General features: G+C 37.9%; 1 protein-coding gene across 1 annotated transcript in view; it reads right to left on the reverse strand.

The window, feature by feature from the left end:
* Positions 1-15,763, reverse strand: part of LOC145978380 (isoaspartyl peptidase/L-asparaginase-like) — a 134,349-nt gene that overhangs the window by 90,053 nt on the left and 28,533 nt on the right. The window contains exon 3 of the mRNA XM_083110989.1: positions 13,067-13,144. Within this exon, the coding sequence (XP_082967115.1) occupies positions 13,067-13,144 (78 nt within the window). The remainder of the gene's footprint in view (positions 1-13,066; positions 13,145-15,763) is intronic.

Below are 15,763 nucleotides of genomic sequence, written 5' to 3' on the forward strand. Positions count from 1 at the left end.
GCTTTTGTGCGCACCGGATCCTTTGTGCAAACAAGGAAGTTGTTTCACGAGAAATTTCCAGGACGTCCTGTCCCAGCAAAACGCACAATACAGGATTTGATTGGGAAATGGAGGCGTACAGGATCTGTTGCAAATGCTCCCAGGGACAGACGACCATCTGTCTACACACCTGAATTACGGAGGCAGGTGCAGAACATAATGGCGAGAAGTCCTCGTAAATCAACGAGGAAATTAAGTCAACAGGTTCCAGCTAGTGAGCGAAGTTGTAGACGTGTGTTAAGGGCGCTGAAGTTAAAACCTTATCGGATAAGTGTAGTGCAACAACTGAGGGAGCTTGACCCGGGGAAGAGGGTGGATTTTTGTTCATGGCTATTGACGAATGTTGCCAGTGGTGTTTTGGATCCATTGATGTTCATCATGAGTGACGAGGCATGGTTTCATCTGTCGGGATACGTAAATTCCCAAAACAATCGCTATTGGTCGTCACAGAATCCACACGTAATCCACAAGCAGCCATTGCATGACGAAAAGATTGGTGTTTGGTGTGCCATTTCCGCACAACGCGTTATGGGGCCCATATTTTTTGAAACCACAGTAGACAGTAACGTGTATTTGGGAATTCTGGAAGAGTTTTATGAACAATTGACAGAAGAGGAGCGTCAGTTCTGTTACTTTCAGCAGGACGGATCAACAAGCCACACATCAAATGCTTCACTATCCCGTGTGCATGAAATGTTTACTCCAGAGAGGACAATTAGCAAAGGCCTGTGGCCTCCTCGGTCACCCGACTTGTCAACTTGTGGGGAATGTTAAAGGGGAAAGTATTCGAAACAAATCCACACAAAACTGAAGAACTCAAGACCTCCATCCAGAATGTCATGAACAGCATCACCACTCAAGAATTAACAAAGGTGTGCATGAATCTCCTGAAACGTGCTCAGACGTGTGTTGAAGTGGGTGGAGGACACTTTCAGCATCTATTGTGAAGGTGAGAAATCTTAACACACAACATTAAATTTCATTTGGTGTATTGCTTTTGTTTGATTTTGTTTTAATTTCACTTAATCATTCAAATTGTTCATCTAATGATATCTTATGAAGGGACGGGCTGGTTTTAAGTACCGCACCCTGTATAATGCAATGCAATTGTGAAAACTATTTGTTTATAAAAAAAAAAAAAAATTCAAATTTAATTACGCAGCCAAGGGATATTGTGTGCCAGAGAATTCTGCAGCGAAAGAGTTAAGTAGCTGCAAGGTTTGCAATCTGTCATGGAAAATTGGCTAGTTCAGACATAAATCCTGGCATTCAGGAGACAGTGCCAGGGTTGCTACAATTTTTTAATTATGAAATTCCCTGACATTTCCAGGTTTTCTAGTCCAAAAATGACATTTTTTTCCAGACATGTTTATTATCATGATTTTTGCTTTTGAACCTTATGTTTTTCAATTAAATATATATAATTCATTAATTATTATGAATATTCACTTTCAGAACTTTCATTTTAGCAAATTTCATTCTACACACACAAGAACACGTGAAAATTCGAAGAGTAAAATGTAAAATTACATTCGGCATCAAATGTATTGTGTGCTACAATCACGTGCATCTAGCCTTCAGGCTAAGGTAACAGAGGTACATTATTTTGCCATTAGCAGATCTCCACAATATAAAAACAAGAGAAAAATTCATAAACCATACATAATTTTTCATTTTCTGGCAGATTTATGGTGTAGAAAATGCTGCTTTTTCTCTTACATTTATAAGTACACAGCATCTGAAGAATTTTTTGTTGCATAAAGGAATTCTATAGGAAATGCCAACAAGACTAAGAGCTATAAAATAATAGACGATAATCCAGGCCCCTAGCCAGGAATTCTTAGTAGGGGGGACGAAGTCAATCCTAGAGGGGGCAAATTTTTAATATATTGTGTTGCATTGGCAGATATAGCAGGGTACAGAGGGGGCACTCCCCTCCTCCAAAAGTGATAAGTAACAGGAAAGAAATTATATCTTGAAACTCCCAACGAACACAAAAATGTCAAGCAACATCAAATAACAATATTTCGATAATGACTTTTCAGACTACCAACGAATACAAAAATAAAGTTTAACATAAATAGGGACTGTATCTACTTTATATTCACAGGTCAATAATGTTAATAGATGATTAGTATGTACCAGCAGGTTTTGGCTTCTCTGCAGAACTGATTAAGAAAGTCCTTTATAAATCGTGCTTCATAATTTTTTCCTCTAGTTCCCAGTATGCAAGATTTTTAAGCACAAAGGAATCTAACGATTATCCAACACCACCATTGTATTGTGGTATGCAAGAAAAATCGAATTAATTAAATAATAATGCTTACATATTATCTACAATTTGGTGAATTGTGTAAAAATTTGTAATACATTTTTTGTAGGACTACTTGCTAAAACATTAAAACATGGGTCCCTTACTCCACGACGGATTCTATTTGCTTCAAATGAAAGACTCTTCCATCACTACAGACAATGTTTGCCTACTGGTTACGTTAACCATTTTGCAAAATATTGTTGCTGAAATACATGAGTTTGTGTTTGACACCCGACAAACAAATAGTAATCCCTTCATTGATCAATGACTTCTTGGATGACAGTGTCATCATTAATATTTTATATCAAGTTTTATAGAGGGGAAATGTTGTATCCTCTTTACATTATGAAAAATACCTTCCTTAATGACTATGGTACGAAACCGAACGATAAAGGGGCCTCCTTCGCCTTACCCCATTTCCGCAGCACGAGGTATCTGGGCCGCTTATCGGCACCACTTTTTGAGCAGAAGCGTACAAACCCCAAATATCAGTTTCTTTTACGCTGATACTGATTTCTGCCAGTCACAGAATGGCTTAAGATATACAAATAAAATTAGGAGAATCCACTCAATAGCTTGTCAAAAAATTAGGATATGCCTGAGGTATTTTAACAGACAACATCTGCTACAGACACAATGTAATATTATAAATATAAGATAATAAATATAATATAATTTTAGAGATTTTCAATAGTATTTATTTCACTGCAGCTTCTTTCTACTTGTCATTTTCTTGAACCTATATTCATAGGGTGCCGCCAGATAACACCGACAACTTTCACAGTGGACATTAAGGCAAGCACCTTTTCTCAGTCACTATTTGCTCGTCTAATTCTTCTTTCGATGTTACAAGCAATCAAAATATGGCATCTTCTGTCCATAATGTATGCAATCCCATTGATAATTTCGAAGTTGCAAATGTCATTTATTTCTACTGCCGTTTAAAATTCTGAGAGCAATATATAACATGCTATGGAAACAATATCATGCAAACAGTAAGGGTTAAAACTTAACTTTTTCTTTTTAAAATTGATATCATAACACACACCTATGTTGCTTATCATACTTGATGTGTTTGCATAGAGAAATGATTCATAAGATTTGAAATTGATATTTACACTCCATAAGATGCTTAGTACAACCTGTATGAAACTACAAAATTTATTGCTCTCTAACCGAAATAATAAATGTGAAACACTATCACATTTTCTTTATGTTTGATAATAATTTCAGCCAGTAAGCTGTCCTACATCTTTCACTAGCCAACCTCCATGGAGGGGTGGTTAAATAACACTACGAAGCCAGGGGTTCCAGGTTTAAGCCTGGGCAGAGGCGAAACCACAATTTTTTATCTGTAGAGGGGTCAAGTACCAGAACAAATGTGCCAATAATAATAATAGGAATGTAGTGCTGATAGTGGTAGTAATATAGTAATAATAGTAACATTAAAAGACATAATTATCGTCGTAAATCACGCAAAAGAGGGCAGAAGTTGGTGCTAAAGCATTTGTGTTTGAACAAATGATTTGAAATATTTTTTCAACACGTTCAATTTCATATTAGCTAATAATGGAAAACAAGCACACAAACTGTATTTTTGAAAGACAGAATATGCATGACGAACATTATTCTTTTTGTACATACGACACGTATAATTTTCATATACAACATATATTTTACACATATGTAACATGGAGCGACGTAAAATAAGAAAATACATATGCAACATGTTAACGTTAAATTGTGTACATATTCAAAGTTTCTTTAAAATATATATATATATTATTTAAATACATTACATGATCAATTCATCCACCAAATTGTATCTTAAATGTGCACGCTCCTTTTCCTCAAAAGAATTGTTCATGCATTTAAGCAGCAACAATCTGAAGTATATATATCTGGCCTTACTTCTCTCTCGGGTAATTTAGTATGCATCACAGAAAATAATCATATTGGGATCGAAGCAAGCAGGAAAATCTTTAGATCCAAATATTTGCAAACTGAAAACAATATTGATTTAATAGGGTGCAAATAATTTCACGGGGTGCCATGGCATTCTCTTTAACCTTTTTTTTTTTTTTTTTTTTTTGATAGATAGATAGATAGATAGATAGATCGTCTTGGCTCCCAGGGCTGACTCCCGCCGCCCCCTAGCTATTGCTCTGAACTTGGACTATAAGAAAATTTTACGAAATGTACTTTTATTTGTATAAAATTTGAAATCGAGGGGTCAATTGCCCCTCTGTGCCCCCTGCAAGTGCCTTTAGCCATCTTGAAGAAAAATGCAAGAAACACTTGAAAACTACTTCCATCATGAGTATCCATTTGTCGTACTATTCTTAGATTCTCCTAGTCATGTTTCTTTACTTCAATGTTTGCCCCCCTAGATTGGACTTCCGTCCAATGCCTCTGCCCCCCTGTGGTTGCAGCACTGTTTGTGAGTGTCTCTTGTAACCGTACATATTACCACTAATATATATTATTACTAATTATGTTAAGTATAGGTATATGGATATTTATATTATTTATTTAAGATGCATATTGCTCATATCCCCGTTTAAGGAAACTTTACTTCTCGTGGGAACTAAGCAGATTCTTGTCTCCCAGCTCTGACCTAAATTCCACCTCTTCCTTCCAAAAGGGTGAATCTCCTGCCCATCATCTCCCACCTTTTCAGAACAATAGTAGAGGCTATTCCGGCCCAAACTTTCATCACCACCTTCCGTGCTGGGCGACAGCCGCTTGGTGTTTTTCTGCAAAAATAGATCCCTCTTCTCAGATAACGTTCATCAGGTTGGGTATGTCGGTAGTCGATAGTTTCTTGAACCTTGGCCTACATGACCCCGTGGTTCAAAAGGAAAGGGCCAATCAGAACTTGCCCCTTTATGTGGAAGTTTTAGGAAGAATGGAAGCCCGCGAGAGGAGAGAACAACAGTTTTGTGGACGATAAAGAACAGTATTTGACAAGTGTTGGTAGAGGACAGTTCTGGACAAGTGTTGGTAGAGAAAAGTTAAGTGGAAGAGTTTGGGCGCGAAAGTTCATTGGATGTGCTTTACAAGACTTCGTGCATAACAGTTCGCAGTGCATTAGTTCAGTGCAGCAGTACTCGTACGCTAAGGGATGTTGAGTGTGATCTAAGTTTCTCGCAAGAGACAATTTGTTTGGAATATTGTTACGTCGGCTGAGTGATATTCGAGTTGCCAGGAGGGACTCAATGTGCATTTAAGTGTTACGCAAATGACTCATCCTGCGATTAGGACAGACACGGAAGCAGCAGTGCTCTGAACTACAAGTTGCGACGGTGGGACAAAGCCAGTGTGATGGGTTCTCATCCCGGCTAACCGTACGGAAGTGTGCGGGGGAACTTTTCCGGTATACCATGTTAGAGTCCCGCCAGTGGGCACCACAGGTAAGCGGAGCAGAACTAAATGCAGTGACGTGCACTGAGTAGCTAGTCTAGCAGAGATAGATTAATCAATCTCACATCTCTAATTATTTTCAAATCACAATATTTGTTGGCTTGTTAAAGCCACAGTTCATATGCCACACTTTCTTTTTCACGTGCTTCTCGTCCCTTGGTGTGATCCGCGGACAAAACTGGCCTAGCTCGCTCTTCTTCCGCCTTAGCAGTTCCAGGTAGAAACGGCCGGCCGAAGAAAAAGGGAAGATTTCTGCCTCTACCTCCCTTGCCCCCTCACCCCCGCTGCAATGGTTAAAAGCCCGTGCTTTCAGGTCCCCCAGTCTATCTCCTATAGGATAGATAGGGAATTGGTTTCCAGTCGATTCCTTTGTAAATCCTCTAAAGAACTTACGGGGAAATTTTCTGCAGTACTAATGTTCTCTGTATTTACACAACCTTTAACACGTTGTACAATATGTATGTATAATATGGGATGTAGTTTTATTGTTTATGAAATGGGAACGTGTTATGTGCAGACAATAATGTTATGCTTTCTTTTCTTTCTTTTTTTTTTTGTTTTGTTTTTTAAATATGGAATATATAATGATTAAATTACAAATGTTTGCTCAGGCTCTCTCTCGCTCTCGTTTTAGTAGTGTTTTATTTAAAATATATTAATCTCTTGGCCTCCAACGGATGTATTTATTTGGGCAAGAGAACGCACATTCATATTATTGTTGGTTTGGTTTATTTTACTTCGCTTTTCTGCCACATTTGGTTATCGCGAAAATGAGGATGATGTGATGATATTAACGAAGGGACCTCGAACAATCCAGGCCGGGATTCGAACCTGTGATGACCGTGCATTCTTGTTCCTGTGTTGTACTCTGCAGTGAATAATGAAACAATTTGAAATGAAAAATGTTATCTCAGAACTCAAGAAGCCAAATGAATATTATTGAAGAAACTACAAAAAGTGTGTTTTCTTACCTGTTTTGTTTCTGTGCATAAAGTGGACTTAAAACACCAATCAACCAACCGTGGGGGAGTGGTTATCACAGCGTGCTAGGACACCAGGAGTTCCGGGTTCGAACTCCGACTTGGGCATGGGTGTTCTTTTTACCCATGGCCAAGCCGAGATTCGAACCCACGATCTCTGGCTTAGTAGTCAAATCAAATCTTTTTTATTTTCAAATGGGGTGGGGGTTACGTGTACTTTTTTTCATCATTTTGCAATCTTTTCCTGCTATTGACGTTCTATTTTTAGAAATACTGAGCCCTAAAGGGGGGAGGGGTATGAGCCACACCAACGATCCCTTGAGCACGCCACTGATTGCTACCCCAAGTGTCGACGTCACCGCACGTCACTGACTAAATGTGCACCGTACTCAAAGAGGAGCAGCGATCAGTGTAAATAAATGTGAATAAAATGTATAGTATATACGACATCTCTCCATAAGAGCCCCTTGATTCTTTCACCGAGATCTCCGGGATTTTGTTGTGTTTTGGTCCCTGCAAACTGAGTCGGCTGCGTTGGTGAGAATTATTGTATGTCAGCAATCTTCTTACTCGGCGTGGTCTGGCTATATTGTGGCTTCCAAAGGCGAGACGGCAACTATTTGAGTGGCGTCTCGGCTTGGTTGCTTACACTCTTCATCAATTTCACGTTATCACTCATTGTCACGATTAGCTAGATGTGGAAAAAAAGAAAAGCTAAGTAACAAAAATTAAATATCCACTCCCTCTTTCTATCACATGAATCGCTATTAACAAAAGGTATACCTTGGGAAACAAAAAAAATATGCAGTTCAAACTTCATAGCAACACATTCAAGAAAAACATCCAAAAACATTAGGCACCTTTAATACAAGACTACTCAAAATGTCACAACTGTTCTAGATACTGAAAATTGCGAAATCATTTCCCGAAGTCTTGGAAGGGAATTTGTTCCCCCCAATCCTGATACGACATTATACAGAATCCCACACACCTTCATAAATCGTCCTGGATTCGATACCCGGTGGAGGCACATAGTTGTTCGGATCCCACTTTAAACTGTAGGTCCAGTCCCGATTAGCCTTACAGTGCACAAAGTGGACTTAAAACACCAATTCAACAACAACCTTCATAAATCACAAAATCAATAAATGTCTTATGTTGCTAGAGTAATACAAGATATAATTGTAAAGATTAGTGAAAATTCCAGGTAGGAATGTGTTCTGCAATTTCACAGGGGGGGCAAAGCAGGCTCTCAGGAGGGGGCTGCCCCCCCCTCTCGCTATGGGCCTGCGATAATCTCATTTTCACCAACTTTCCGATAATTATGACCATATTGTCAATGTACTTTAGTTATCAATCAGATATCTGGACTGCAAGTTTTACTTTGATATCCTTTCTAATATCTACAGAGCATTCCCTGACATTCGCTACGAGACTTAGCAGCAAGCGGCCCGGCAGCAGCGCTTGTCTTTCCCGGTGAACGGGTCCGCGACAGTCGCACGCTACAGTCTGTTTTTTTCACTCTCCCTGCCTTTGCTCTCTTTCCCTTTCTGTTGACGTTGCAGACTGACGCCAGTATAATCTTCCCTCGGAAGTTATGTTGTGTCGTGTCCGTGTGTTGAAGATTGTGGCTTAATATGGCACCACAAAAGTTTACATTACAACAAAGGATTTATCTTGACGAGTGTTACTTCGGAAAGAGGAATTCTGGAGTAGTGCGACGACGTTTTGCAACGAAATTTCCTAGTGTTCCCGTTCAACATAAGACCACTATATTAAACTTCGTACAAAGTTTAGAGTAAGTGGAAAGAAAAATGGGAAATCTAAAAAATAAAGTATACAAAGAGAGAGTATTGTACGAGAAATCGGGAGAATTACAGTACACAAACTTGCACGTGTAAATGCCAATTTCCTTGGGAGATGCCACGAATGTGTTGCAGCAGAGGGACATCATTTTCAACACCTTCTGTAGTCAAGGTTAGTACACAATATGAAAACTGTAATTTTAATAGCCAACTCTACCGACTGTCGGGGACCCGTTCACCAGGAAAGACAAGCACTGATGCTGGGCCGCTTGCTGCCGAGTCTCGTAGCGAATGTCAGGGAATGCTCTGTAGTATTATAAAGTGAAAATTTATTACAGAAATTCGAAGGAACCATCATTTTGCACAAGACTGAGAATCACAAGAAACAACAGAAACAACATTTCTAAACTGAATATTTTTTGAGAGTGGAATCACACAAACCAAATCCAGAAGTGGAAGTGAACTGCTTGTTCATTTTGCAACTTTTTCTCTTGCAGACTCCAAAATGCACGTAAATTCCAGACGATCTGCAAAATTCCCTGACATTTCTCTGTTTTCCAGGTTGTCCAGATGCATAGCAATCCTGCAGTCTGCAGTGTGAGCACACTCCATATTCCCTGGCATTCTGATGCTCTCCTCAAACCTGAAAACTTCTGCTTTTGCACACTGTTTCTCAACCTAAGAAATAATCAGTGGTCAGAAGTAGCGAGCTACTTGTAGCGTCGCTACTGTAGCTAGCTACAAAATTTGTAGCTGTAGCTGTATCGACGCTACATTTTGAAAATTGTAGTTGTAGCGGTAGCGAAGCTACAAAATTCCTGTAGTTGTAGCGAATTTTTCGCTACAGCTACTTTTTTTCTCAGCATTCTGAGGTGAATTTTGAATGTGGCAACAGCGTCAGAAAAATCGACAATGAATCTTAATTTTGCAGGAGGTTCATAAAGACAGTCTATTACATGGAGATACAGATTATCTAGATTGTAGATTATAGATATCTGCGTAATTTATTTAATTAGTATCTGAAGAATTCAGATATTCAGATAACTAACTGACATATATGAATATATTCCTGCGAACAGCTACGTTTTTTTTTAGCTGCATCGCTATTTTGGGGAGAAACATGCCTAGCATGGAAAAAAGTGCCTCGTTTGCATCACCCCCGGAACAAATCCTGTGGATATTCATGGTGTAAGACACCAAAATGCCATTAATTACTGTGTAAGACACAACTTGCAGTGCAAAAACGAGCGATGGATTTTCCACTGCACTCACAAGGGAATAGTGCCAGCAATAAATGGCTCAGTACGTTAACAGCACTGATCATAGTCAGTATATAGGATCTCACCAGCAAGAAATTATTGTTACAAGAATGATAGAGTTTCTGGAATTACAATTATTTTCGCGATAGTATTTGTTCACAAATTTTAAAATTACAATACGTTTAGAACACTCAGGTTTACACGACAGTTTCCTCATTAATTTTATCATATTTCAAAAAGTATGTACGAGTTATTGACTTTCCTGCAGAAACGACAATTTTCTTTAGTTAATATACATAGTTTCCAAATTTATGTATTTCTCCTACTTTTGCGTAACTTTTCTGTAACTTTTACTAATCATGACATCATCATCATCATCCTTTGCTGTTTCTTGCCTCTGGCTGGGTCGGCATACAAGTCAAGCCTCTCCATTTTTTCCAGGTCTTTCACCACTCCTCTCTTTCCAAGGTGTTCCAATCTTGTCTCCTAACACTCTCCACTATCTGCTCTTTCCACCGACATCTTGGTCTCCCCCTTGGCCTTATTCCCACTTCTTGTGCATTGGAAGCTCTTACTGGTAGTCTTTCCCCATCCATCCTCTTCATGTCCGAACCATCTCATCTGAGCCTGATCTATTCTGTCCTGAAGCTTCACTAACACCCACTGTCTGTCGGATCTCCTCATTTCTTATTCTATCCCTTTTAGTCTTCTTCAAAAGACTCCTTAAAAATTTAATCTCCACTGCCTGCATCTTTTCTTTGTCTCTCTATGTCATTGTCCAAGTCTCTGCTCCATACGTAATTATTGGCACATAGTATGTGTTATATATTACCTTCTTGCATTTAATAGGTACATCCCTGTTCCATATTAATCTTCGAACGCTTTGATATAGTCCACCACCCATTTGTCCTCTTGTTTACCTCCTCATCTATTCTTCCACTTCTCTCAATCATGACAATGAGGATGAATGGTTCATTTATTCTCTTATCTATAGTCACTTTCTGCCACTTTCGGCTAATTGTGAGAACGAGGAAGAATGATGAGCAGTGTGGGGAATGGAGGATCTCATCCTCCCAACTAGGCGTTTTTCCTAGTTTTTGTTTTGAGTCCATTTTATGCATATATAAGCTGATTGGGACTGGATCATAACCACTATGTACCTCCGCTGGGTATCGAACCTGGGGCCCCTTTTGTAGTCAAAGGGCTCCAGGTACTTTTCATTCAAAATGCTGACTTCATATCAGTCTATAAAAAATGAAATATTTATTCTCAAGAAAAATATGTTGATGTGAACATAAATACGTAATCCTATCAAATTTTATTTGTGTATAGTTGTAATAATTAATTTGGGTAACACCCTAATTGCAATATTCATATATCAAATTTGAATTGATATGCCACTTGCATAGGTATGGTATTCTCAAAAACTATAGTAAAAATAAGTAACTGAAGTAACACTGCTATCAAAATTATCAAATGACTGGAATCATGATAATACTATTTACCAATAGTAAGGGATTTTTTTAATACCCATATGGTTGTTTTTCATTTTTTTATGCAGAAGTAGCGCAAAAAGTAGCGAAATAGCGAGTAGCGAACAGAAGTAGCGTAGCGAGCTACTTTCTGGAAAATGTAGCTGTAGCTGTAGCGAAGCTACATTTTGGAAGAGTAGCTGTAGCTGTAGCGAATCTACTTTTAAAATGTAGCGTTCTAATCACTGGAAATAATATATTAATGCACAACGGCATGGTAGTTCGAAAGGGCTAAATATTGTATGTTTATGCACAAAGAGCACTAAACTTGTTGCCTTTTGTTTTTTTCTGGTTGAGAGTGTGTGTAATTCAAATGCGGGGGCAGGAATAGGAGAAGCTCTTCAAATTATCCAGAAAAAAATGTATTAAGATGTGTGCATATAATATTTATTATACACTATGCCTTATCCAATAACTTAATATTAGAGTATTAATGTTCTTCTTGAAGGTTCGCATAACCACTTTTTGTACATGCAAAATAATCTAACAGTTATTTTTAGTGGTTTTTATTTGATTTTATCTGCGACGTTTTGTTCTAGTTTCCCAGAACTTTTACAAGCTACACATACAACAGTAGGTTACAGGGAGGGGGAGAAACAGTCAGCTATGACACCTGCAAGGTGGAAAAACCAGTTTACCTAGGAGGAAATAAGGACACACATTCATTCCTTAGAAGTGCAGAGTGACTACCCATGTGATGTTGTGTTGTTGTATGTGTAGCTTGAAAAAGTTCTGGAAAACCAGAACGAAACGTCACAGATAAAATCAGATAAAATCAAATAAAAACCACTAAAAATACCTGCGTTATATTATTTTGCATGTATATTAGAGTGTGTTTTACTTGTACAGGGCTGGGCAAAAAAAGGTAACCAAAACATTGAAATGAGATATAACTTCAGTTATCCTTTTTCTTTCCCCACCCTGTATTAAGCAGACATTTTTCCCTCATACTTTCAACCTTTATTTTTTGGTTACAACACTTTCAAAATTATTATTCCTCTAAATAAGAACTCCCTAGAAGTTGCAAGATAAAAAACAGAAGATATATTTTTTCTTGTAGTAACTATTCTTCTCAATAAATGTGTATGTATAAAACAGACCAGAGGACCATATTTACTAGCTATGTCAAAAAATTGTGATATCATGCAAAAAAAAAAGAAAAAGAAGTAAATTATTGATAACAAATATGAAAATAAAAGTACAGTTGCGTAGAATTGAAAATTGGAAGTGACAAACAATTACTATGCAATTTTTCCTTTTTTTTTTTATTGTTCTGATATCTTCTTTGTTGTTGACGATCATCTTTTTTTTTAAATCCTAGTTTTACAGCACTTATCATCATCTATCTGTTCAGACATCATTTCTGAGCTTAAGTTTAAATAAAATTTGCAATTTAATATAATAACAGCATGTTCAGCATCAAATTCCCCATGTATTTAATTGGGAGAACAATTGCCCATCAAACACATGGGAACACAACATCCATGCTGCCACCTACAATACCTCTGGCCCATTCATGTCTGCCACCTACAATACCTCTGGCCCATTCATGTCTGAACTGGCAAACATGACAGACTGATTGTGAACCTTGCAGCTGTCTAAGCATGGGCATTCATGCATGTGTTCAGTGTTACCAACTGATACTGGTAGATACAATATACGTCACCATGTATAACTTGCACATAACAAAAGAGCAGGAATGCAGAGAACAAACCTGCTTTCAAATGCTTTCCCTCCATAATTACTGCATCCATTTCCACACCACCTTTAATGTTTAGAACGGAACCAACTCCTATAAAAAAAATTTAAAAAATATTACAACAATTAAAAATTTTCAGCATTCATAAAGCTGTAACTACAAAGGCTGTCGCAGAGAAGGTGAGACTAATTCCTGCATAGGAAAACAGCGACCTTCATTGGCTAGAAAATGTACTAGGGTGAAAATTTGGTTCATTAGCTGCCGATTGAGACCATAATGAACTCAATTGGTCAAAAAGTCGTGACTGCGTAGCAGTTAAAAGACAAGCATGTACACGGACCTCTCCAAGAATAATTAAAATGAAACAAAAAATTTACAAACCACAAAATTTTTATTCAGAATCAGCCATATCGAGTAGACGTACATCTCTTTCAAAATAGGCACCATTGACAGCTAAGCAAGCGTCCATACGCTCCTGCCACTTTGTGAATGTCTTTGAAAATTCGTCGTCAGGTAGCGAGCTGAAGGAAACTTGCGCTGCGGTGATCACTTCTTTGTTCGTCATGAAATTACGATCACGTAGAGCGGCCTTTAAAAGTGGAAATAGCCAATAGTCGCAGGGTGCAAGGTCCACGCTGTATGCTGGATGCGGTAAAATTTATATTTTTCTCTTCGTCGCGTAATCCTGAAAAGCCCATGCGGTATGCGGGCGTGATTTATCGTGGTGCAATATGAAGGAGTTCTTCAAATGCGGCCTCTTTTTTGCTACGTGCTGGCGCAGAGTCTCAATAACTCCTTGGTAATACTGCGGCTCTACTCAGTCAGTCTTGATCGGCATATGTCTGTTCAAACAAACGCCTACAAAATTTTATGGCATGTCTCTGTTGATCTTGAATACTCATCGCGAAAAGCAATGTTATACACAAAAACCTGGAGGGGTAAACGAAATACGTTCCACGTAAATCAACACAGCTACTCACTAACGTGGTTTCGCAACATGTGACAACTTGCTACGGAAACAGAATGAGTCATCCAACACGACGCGACTATTGCCGAAACCATAGGCAGTGTTGCCAAGCCAGGAAAAAATCTGTCTCATCTTCTCTGCGACAGCCTTTGTACATGGCATACTTGCATACCGAGGGTCAAGTGAATAATTTTACAAGTACTTTTATAGATCTTAATAACTATAATAGCCAAATGATTCACCACCCTCCTAGAATCTTGCCAATTATCTGGAATTTTTTATCAATACATTGAGAAAGTTTACAAATTAACTTTTGCAGGTTGGAAGCACAAAAAAATAATGGAGAAAAATCACAATAGGAGGTGCCAATTAGCATTATGCAGGAGCATTTTCAGTAGTGCAAACAACTTTTAATCAAATGTGTATGGAGCAGGTCCGTATCCAGGGGAGGGGTCATGCTCCCCCTCCTCAAGCTATGAAATACTTAAATGTGAACCTCAAAAATCTACGAAAATAACATCGATGACTGTTCAAATTTGTAAAAATTTCAATTTTGTTCTTGCATAAATTAATGTGTTTGTGTAGAAAGAATCGATGTTCCAATACTAACATGGGCATTAGGGCGTGTTGAATTTTTCATCTTTAAAAATCCTGATTTGAGGGGTGTTAAAAAGTTGAGGTATGATTAGGTAATTTGAAATATATTTTGGTTACTTGTAAATATTTAGGTCTTGCTTGGTAAATATCTATGTAAAAAGTTCCTACTTTTTAACATTTTTTAAATTTTTCTGTCATTTAAACGTATGGGTTATTCCCAAATTTTCATGAAAACAGATGTTGATAAGTGCCTAAAATTGATTACAAATTATTGTAGTTCTCTTATGTATGTATTGTAGTTATATGTACTATTAATATTTTACTATTATTATGTTAGATTTTGTACTATTAATATTAATATTATACTCCTTTCTTTTTTCCAACAGAGACTGAATAATTTCCATTTTGAGAGTTGCAATCGGTGTTAACTTTGTCAATGACAGTGTGGCTGTGGCGTGACAGATATGTGACATCTTTTTTGCTTTCTACAACCAGTGATAACTGCTTCACTATGACTACAAAGAAGAGAACAAGACAGGAAACATTCACACATATGAGCAACCTTACTGGAAGTGGAAGAGACATGTTGCCTTCTGAATTACCAACTTTGCGAGACGTGTTAAGATATGGACTGTTGCTGAGAGAACCAAGTAGTGAGGATATGAGAAACTATGCAGCTGCCAGTGTTGCAAAAGACATATATCCTAAAGCACTTGAAAAATGGGAACGAGCAAACTGTTCTTTTGTTTTCCCTGTTGTGAATTCAAGAGTTACAGTATTAGCAAAGATTCAAGAAAGTTGGGAGCAAGCAAAAAACATATCTCTTGGAAGGGGCAAGTTAGATATTAAAGAAGCCTTTGCTTCAAACTTGACAAGCTCTTTGACATTCTCAATTGCAAATGTGAAATCATTATGTGCTCTGAATTTGGCTGTGCTACAGATTGCACAAAAGAAGCTCACATTAATTGACAAGAAGATCCCAGTGAAAGAACTTGCTTTCATTAAAGGCCAGAGAAACAAGATTGGTTCTATTGGACCACACCAAATTGGTTTTCCAGATTTTCCAGAACATAACAGACTGATAAAGAAGCAAAAGTGAGGAGAAGTTGAGAGAACAAGACTTGCTGAATATAAAAAAGAATGCTTGC

The sequence above is a fragment of the Lepisma saccharinum genome, chromosome 24 (genome assembly GCF_977018435.1).
Source record: "Lepisma saccharinum chromosome 24, izLepSacc3.1, whole genome shotgun sequence".
Classification (NCBI taxonomy): domain Eukaryota; kingdom Metazoa; phylum Arthropoda; class Insecta; order Zygentoma; family Lepismatidae; genus Lepisma; species Lepisma saccharinum.